This window comes from Perna viridis, chromosome 1, assembly GCF_037379345.1.
Source record: "Perna viridis isolate PV_CMFRI_1.1 ecotype Kerala chromosome 1, ASM3737934v1, whole genome shotgun sequence".
Taxonomy (NCBI): domain Eukaryota; kingdom Metazoa; phylum Mollusca; class Bivalvia; order Mytilida; family Mytilidae; genus Perna; species Perna viridis.
Genome location: NC_142445.1, coordinates 44770102 through 44778852, shown reverse-complemented (window position 1 = coordinate 44778852; position 8751 = coordinate 44770102). Strand labels below are relative to the sequence as shown.

Genomic DNA, 8751 nt, shown 5'->3' with positions numbered 1-8751 from the left:
ACCCTTTACAGGTGTTCCACATGCTGTAGTTGAGGTATTACTTACTACCCTTTACAGATGTTTCCCATGCTGTAATTGAGGTATTACTTACCACCCTTTACAGATGTTTCCCATGCTGTAGTTGAGGTATTACTTACTACCCTTTACATGTGTTTCACATGCTGTAGTTGAGGTATTACTTACCACCCTTTACAGATGTTCCACATGCTGTAGTTGAGGTATTACTTACTACCCTTTACAGATGTTTCCCATGCTGTAGTTGAGGTATTACTTACCACCCTTTGCAGATGTTCCACATGCTATAGTTGAGGTATTACTTACCACCCTACAGTAAAAGTTACTTTATTTGTTTGAAATCAAACTTCTGACATCGAAGAACTTCAAAATTGCTTATACAAATTTCTGTAAAATTTGGTGATTTTTCTTTGCTATTGATATGACTTCCTTGTCAATTTCTAAAAATAACCGATTTTTAGCTCACATGGCCTAAAGGCTGTGACTATTGTCATCACTTTATGTCAGTAGTTGTCGTCTGTTAATTTTTTCAAACATCTTCTCCTCTGAAACTACAGGACAGATTGTAATCAAACTTTGCATGATTGTTCGTTTGCGTATTTTTAACAATTTTTTATGGGGATTTTTGTTAGAGGATTCCTCTTAATTGCATACCCGATTATCGCTTATTTCTGTTAATTGCATAGCATTTTCAAGAACCAAATTATTTCCCATCTCTTCCATGTTAAGAATTCGTCTTAATTGCATAGATCTAAACAGACATTCCTGTTTTTTGCATATTTTTTTTTTCCAAAATGTTATAAAAATTGACACTTTCTGGCCTTAACAATGTATTTTTAACAATTACTTAATTAAAAGGTGTAGCTAACTCAACTGTTTGATATTATGTTTTATAGTAAAAGTAGTCAAAAAACCATATAAATTTATTTATTTGTAAAATTTTACATTATGTTAGTTTAATCAATGCCGTAGAGTTGTTTGTATAGGAACAGGAAGATGTATAGGGGAATAAGACCATTACATCATACCAAATTTTAACATTCCTGATAATAGTATATCCCTGTTAATTGCATTTTTTTTCTGACAAATTGGGTTTGCGATTAAGAGGAATACACTGTATTTAATATTGCCACTGAAGACTATTAAGGTGTTGTATGAAACTTATGGAGTATTTAAACATGTATATTTTTCTAATTTATGGAACTGTGGCGAGGGTAACCAACCACTTTTTTTCAAGGTTTTGTGCAGGTCCAAATTACTAGCCAAAATCAGAGCATTTATTTTCAATTCACTAGCCACAGTCAGAATATTTATTTTCTTTTTGCAAAGTTGCGTCATTTATTTTCTGGTATGATGAGGCCATATAATCAGAGACAGATTATTTATTTTCAAAATATGCCAGGACCCTCCTAAGAATTTAATGGTCGTCCCTTAATTCAGAATTTTATATTTTGTGCAATATTTTGTCCAAACCATTTGTTGTGTCCCAATTGTTCAGGGTTAGACCTCTGCATTCTTATCATGCTGTGCCCTGCCTTAGGACTATATTTGCTGTAAAATGGGGTGATTTTCTGTTTTTGGACTATAAGTTAAAAACTGTTGCAGCAATGTCAATGAAACTCTGGTGATTTTTTTTATTTATATTGATGTAAAGCTCCTTTTGAGCTCAAATTTTGTGTCAATAATTACCTTATATGCATCTGTTCAAGTTTCGACCAAGGTGTGCTCCTCTAAGATTTTATTTTCTTCTGTGATGACTTCTTTTTCTAACATTCATCCAAATAAATCTTAATTTAAGAGTATCAACAATTACTGGACCTTAAGCAAAGTGATTGATCTTGATAAAAAAAAAATATATGATGAAATTTTACAAAAATAAGTAACCATAGGTTGTTTTTTTTTTCTAAATGCTTGCAGATATTGAGCAGATTTTTAGTATTTAAGTCTACTATGATGAGTAACATATCAAGTTTCGTTCCACTCTTTTGATTTTTACTGAAATGACAGGCCTTGAACTTTGCAACTTTAACAAAAATAACAGCTTTCGGTTTTTATTCTAAATGTATGTAGACATTGTGAGCTGATGTTTGGTATGTGATTGTACCATGGTAAGTAACAGATAAAGTTAATGTTTCGTTCTGCACAGCTGATTTTTTACGGAAATAACAGGCGTTGAACTTAGCAAATTCCATATAAAAAAAAAAACAGTTTTCTGAACTTTTCACTCAACAGGTGATTTCTGGTACGAGTCTACAATGTACCATGATGAGTCACAGATCAAAGTTTAGGCCCTTTTTTTTCAAATACTTTTTGTTTGAGAGTCCAATATGTGGACACATGGTGTATGTGAGTGTGCTCACTTGTGCTCACTTGTGCTCTTTAATTTTTAGAAATTTCACAATAGGGACATTTTCCTAACTTTTACCAAGAAAGTGGTATTTATTCGTGTCATTTCTATTACCGATCGACTTTCTTAATTGCATTTTGATATTTTCAGGTTATAACAGCTGACAAATTTGATAACACAAGTTATTCACAGAAGTCCAGTATTTTTTTTAGGAATGTTTATTCTCATTCAATAAATAGGGTGATCTTGTAATGTTTTACTGGTATGGGTAAATTTCACAGCTATGTGGTTGATTTTGACAACAGATAGGAGAATGCAATGACAATACTTGTTTATTTACAAAGGACTTCCCTTTTCTTATGTACACAAATATAAATCATTTAACAGATATATCAACCTTTTGAATCTTAGTTCAGAGTTCCTTTTGAAAGATTAGGTGATAATAAGACACACTAGTTAAGTGTATACTTATCAGATGGACTCCCAGGTGTCAGTTAGGAAAAGGTCTAGGGGTTTTTGTTTTTAGTTCTGGATGTTGAGCCTTGATGAAAATTATGAAACAATAGCCATAAAGGGTTCACAGAGTTCCTACCCAAATTGCTGTCAATATCAAGTGAATTCTCTGTGGGGTAGTGAAATCGGTATTGAAGCATTTTGTTACACCTTTTGTTCTACCTTTAATTATTCAATTAAGCATATGACAGGTCATGTTACACAAGATATCACTTGTAGACTTCGACACATGCTTGTCCTGGCACCATGCATTTCCTTTACATGTGTGTAACACTGATTTTATCATTATAACTCTTTAAACATCATGCAGTTACATTTAAATTGTGTAATAAATATTTTTTCAAATTTTATTGCATATGCAAATTTAATTTAATTCAGATAGAATATTTACAAATATATTTTTCTTCCTAATTTTGAACTAATTTTCAGACAGAATGTAAGACTATAGGGAGTAGAAAATACTTTTCATTTAAAAAATCGAATAGAAATATATATGTATTTGAACTCGATATATATGTTAAATCTAATGGCTATTGTTTTTATCTATTTTTGGGATTGGAATTAAGAATTAAGCCAAGTAAATTGAATTGGTACTTCCCTTGATTAATTATTGATTGTAGACTAATTGGAGCAAGCATAAAAATGTCAAGATTCTTCTACTTTGACAGACTGACATTCACTTTTTTTAACTGTTGAACTTTTATTTCCACTGCTTAAGTGTTCATGATACAGGTTTGAAGGTTTAAATTTCAACCTAGAACTTGATAACTTGTGCTATTACTTTAACCACAAACCCCCTGCAGTGACAGTACATTTCAAGGACCCACGTAAACTTCCATAAAATAAAGCTGATTCAGTGTCTTGAAAGCACCTTAACATATATTACTGAATATTTTTATTTTCTATATTTCATGTATCTTATATGGTATTGCAAAGACTGAGCTAAATTATCCTGAGTAACTAATATGGTATTATGTATAGAAAATGAATATATTTGATGGAATTCCTAAAATTTGATAAATTTGACTTGAAAATGCTGATACAATTTCCCTACTTACTCAGAAATTTCATAAGGAAAAGGTACGTCAAAAACATTTTGGAGAGTTGTAATCAAAATTGTAAATAACAGAAATTAGAACAATAAATTTCCATTATGCAAAAGTACTTATGATGACTATCCTTCCCAGAGTTTCAACAGAAGTCCATCAAAGGGTTCAGGACAAATTGCACTCGCAAGATATCTGAACCAAAGGTTGGACAAGCAGACAAAGATTTCATGGAGGGAATAACCTGGGTTATTACATGACAAAGTCAAATTTGTTTTTCAAAATATGCTTAAAATGTTTACTGCTAGCACCTCTTAACTGTTTTTACAATGGCCAAATATCAATGTACTTCTTAAAACTGAACACACCTGCATAATTAAAAACTCCTGACCAGAGAAATACTGTATAGCTGGTAAAATAAGCTGGGTATTAATTTTTGTGTATTTTTAATGATCTGTCTAAAATGAATTTCGTCAAAATTAAAAATACCAAAATTTTTTGTTTACCGGTACCTTTTTATTCAAAATCGCTAAATTTTACACCCACTTAAATAACCCACTATACCGTATAACCAAAGTGTATTTGCATGATCTATCACTTGTATTAAGACTGAAATTAGGCTAAAATAAGAACAATACTTTTCCAAGACCATTTATTGAACAACGATTAACAATATGGATACACAGCCTTTAAACAGAAAGAGAAAGTGTGTGATACACAGCTATATAAGGCACTTTGCTGAAGTTTATAAATATTTGCTGGAATAAAATATCAAATACATTTTTGCTGAAAAGTGCTGTATACCTTACAATGCAAGGTCTGATATCGTATGGGCTTTAAAGTTATAACATGCATTTTTAGTGTATTTCATAAATTTAAATTGCCAGAAACTACAAACATGATATAATTTCATCCAATAACTAGACCACACAGTTCTTTTGCTTTGAAATAAACAATATGGGATCTGCCACACAAATATGTTTGCTGTAAAAATGGTAATTATGCAGAAAAAACATGTATTTTTTCTGAGTAGATCAACTTTGCAAGCTTTAAATTACATAAAAGCATCATTCAGAAATGAATTTCAAAATAATGATAGACAAAAATAGAAGTTCACAACCAAAAAAAAGAAAGACAAAAAGCTTATTTAATGCAAGGAAACAAAAATATAATTGGAATATATCACAACCAGTTTGGATATTTTTCTCCTATTAAGCAAGTATAATTTTACAAAAGAACAACAGAAAAGTAAAGTTTGAAAATCAAAGTGAAATCCTACGATTTTTTAGGTACACTTTTTTATCGTGATATCCGTTTTAAAAAATCATTACCATTATACATAATTTTGGACCTTTGTATGTGATTTTTTTCCATCATGTTGACATTGTGAAAACTGCAGCAACACCATAGTAATTCTGAACTCCATCAATGATTGTCAAGAACATTCATCAAAACCAAAATGTTAAAAATTTCAAAAATTTGCAAAAGCAGATATAATTCAATTTTTGAATTTCAGACTTAAAAAGTCATTAATTTTTGCAACAATAAAAAAAAACAAACTTCCCATACTGTAAAAGTTCGTAATTATTAATAGTAATTATTAAAAAAGAACCATGAATTATTACATGTAGTTTCAAAACAATTTTTTTTCCAAGACTACAACATTCTTCTTATAAATACATGGCAAAAATCTCTGAATTCACAGTACAACTTTTATTTGAAAATAATTAATTAAGGGTTTCTCCATTCTCTATTGTTAAAAAGATCCAAGCACTAAATTTTTGTACAATTTTCCACACAATTATCTACATGTCACAAACTGATGAATTCAAATTTGATAATGATCATTTTGATAACCACACTAAAAAAAAGCAATTGTTCAAAATTGAACAATATTCTCATATAATCCAAATAAAAAGAAATTTTGATTAATTACACAAAACGTTCTCAACTTTTTTTTTTTTCATTTTCTTAGAAATATTCACAAACAATTAATTATTTATAAAACAAATTAACACAAAAACCTGTTGCCAAAAAAGGTACTTGGGTCTTTTCCTTTAAATGATGTGTACACTAAAACTGATGATTGAAAATATTCTGTGTACACAGAATGATGATGAGAGATACACAGTTGAAACATTTTTCTGACAAAGATGAAACAACCTGAGAGCATGCTACAAAATTACTAGAAGCAGAGATTACATTTTGCCCTAACGTCAATTTATAATGAATTTAACATGATGTATGTGCAAATTCGACAGCTAAGTGGACGGAACTTTATACCCAGTTGGGTATATGTCAAAAAACTTTCATCTAAAAACTGATTATATATATGATAATACACATCTCAAATGATTGTTTGATGGAAAGACTACAGAAGAGTATGGTGAAATTGTGAGTAACAAAACTCTAGAAAAATAGAACTATAAAATTAGCTGTCAATAATAGTTATAAATGACTCCATATTTATTCCTTCAGATGTTATTTGAAGTTTACATCCTTTAGCAGTATGTCTTTGCACCTTTGGTATGGTGTCTCTTTTATTTTGGTCAAACAGTGGTCAATAATGATTGCTTCATTACCAGTTTTGTTGTTTTGCCATAAAGGCAAGACCTTTCTTTGGTAACGAAACAGTAGAAAGATCTTTACCAGGCAATAACAGTGTTCACCACATATAAACAATATCAAAACAAATTGAGGAATGGAAGAATTGTTCAGAAAAGGAATTTGAGATTTACAAAACACAAGAAGTTTCATCTTTGTCATACAAATCAATTAAATTTCTGATACAAACCATTGAAAAAAACATAACATATAAATTGAATCGAACAGAGAAAAAAAAACAAAAAACAAAACATCCAGATAAGAAAAGGATAAAGAGACAGCTTGTATAATATAAATATGCCTATATACAAATGTACATACAATTCTGGACGGATATATCTTTATATAGAACACTAAAGCATATTAATTTCAGGGACGGGGTAAACTTGAATACTGGTGGAATCCGGATTTCTCTGTAAACCATAAATATAAAAATAGAGAGTGCATATAAATTTAACAAAAATATTTAAAACATTTTTACTGATACAATATTATGATATCCTTGAAGAGATTGCAAAGACTTGTAAATAGTACAATGTTAAAAAAAAAAAATACATAGTACTTTGTTTGGGATTTCCATTAATTTCTCCATTGAATATTTGACATCTACAAATGCAACTCTTAATATTGATTTCTACACAACCAACTAAAACGAGACTAAATGAAAATCAAGTCAAAGATCACAGGTCTCACAAAACATTTGATTAATTAACAATAACAAGTAACAACAGCTAGAACTGGTCCCAATGTGTAATTCTTGGTTACGCACCAACAACAATGTATATTATGTCATAATCTATCACAAGGATTCAGCACTATATATTAGTACAGCTCAATAAAACTAATACAACTTTATTTCATCATCCTTGACAAAAGATGTTTAAAAACTGTTATATGGAAGTTCTAGCCTCAACTATTAGATAAGATAAACCCTACAGATACACACAGTTAGAAAAATCTACAAAAGTATATTCTATTGTTTGAACATACTTCATTACTTGAAATTTGTTTAAATCCCTTGGAATCACAAAAACATGGAAGGAATTTATCATCTAAAAGTAATATAAGAATGGGAATGTGAAGCAGATTTTATTATTAGTCTTAATAAACAATGGATACATCAACAATCATTTGGCAATCAATACATTTATAACAATAGCACTTATAAAACCAAACAAAGACAAATCTATGTAACACAACTAGTAAAACAGTACTTCACTGTTTCTATGTACTCTATAGTTATACACGAGCCCTTGTTGTAGTTCCGTAGGGGATTTGCAAAGGGCTCTTTAAGATGGAATGTTTTGATAAAAGTCAACAAGTCTAAAATAAACAGGGTAAAATTTTGATTATTAATAAATGGCACAAGATGATTCATATTTAAACACAGCAAACTATGAAGTTATAAACATGATCTATATGACATCATGATTTTATGAGGGGGAAAACACAAGGGGCAGATAATTAATTAACACTAAATCAACAAAAAAAACATTTTCAAAGATAACAATGTCAAACATACAATTAAAAAAAGAACAATCATTACAGATACAAAAATAATGTCCTCCAAATAATAGTTTAGGTTGAAACAAGATAAAATCTGGCCCCTTGTGTGATGTGTAATAAATACATGATACAAGTGTTTCTACGTAGTGTATACTTCTGTATATAACTCAATATATTATCACAGTCCAATCATAACAAAATTCATATTGTGTAATCAGCCAATCAGCTGTACATATCCTAATCTGTGATGATAATAACACTGGAATCAAGTTGTGCCATCTGCGTAGATAGCCGCAGACATTCTGCTGTTACAACGATCAATGGCTGTGTGCTGTAGAAACTGCTGGGTTATCTGCTGTTGTTGTGTAAATTCTTCTGCAAAGTGCATGTTCTCAAAATCTTGCGGCATGCCATCCAAACCTTAAAATAAATAGTTTATACAATTATAAACAAGAGCCATCACATATGAAAGCATCAGGTTTGTAAGTCTTCTAGCTTTATTTTCCTAATGATATCCAAAGATCTATCTGCATATTATTGCTTACCTCTGGGATCTCGAATCGCTGAATTACAATGCAAAATCTATTTTATGCTTTTCTATATCATGTAGAAATAAATACTCATAATTTTTTATCAGTACTTTTATGTTTTGCTTTTAATACTGAACTCAACTCTCTGTACATGAGAAATCTGGTACATTAGGACAAATTCTCACGAAAC

General features: G+C 30.2%; 1 protein-coding gene across 2 annotated transcripts in view; it reads right to left on the bottom strand.

Moving 5' to 3' along the window:
• Window positions 1-6299: 6299 nt before the first annotated feature.
• LOC148628938 (zinc finger protein GLIS3-like) overlaps window positions 6300-8751 on the bottom strand; it is a 35463-nt gene continuing 33011 nt past the window's right edge. For both annotated transcript variants that reach the window (XM_088541140.1, XM_088541143.1), the window contains exon 10: window positions 6300-8451. In XM_088541140.1, the coding sequence (XP_088397266.1) occupies window positions 8297-8451 (155 nt within the window). In that variant the 3' untranslated portion in view covers window positions 6300-8296. The remainder of the gene's footprint in view (window positions 8452-8751) is intronic.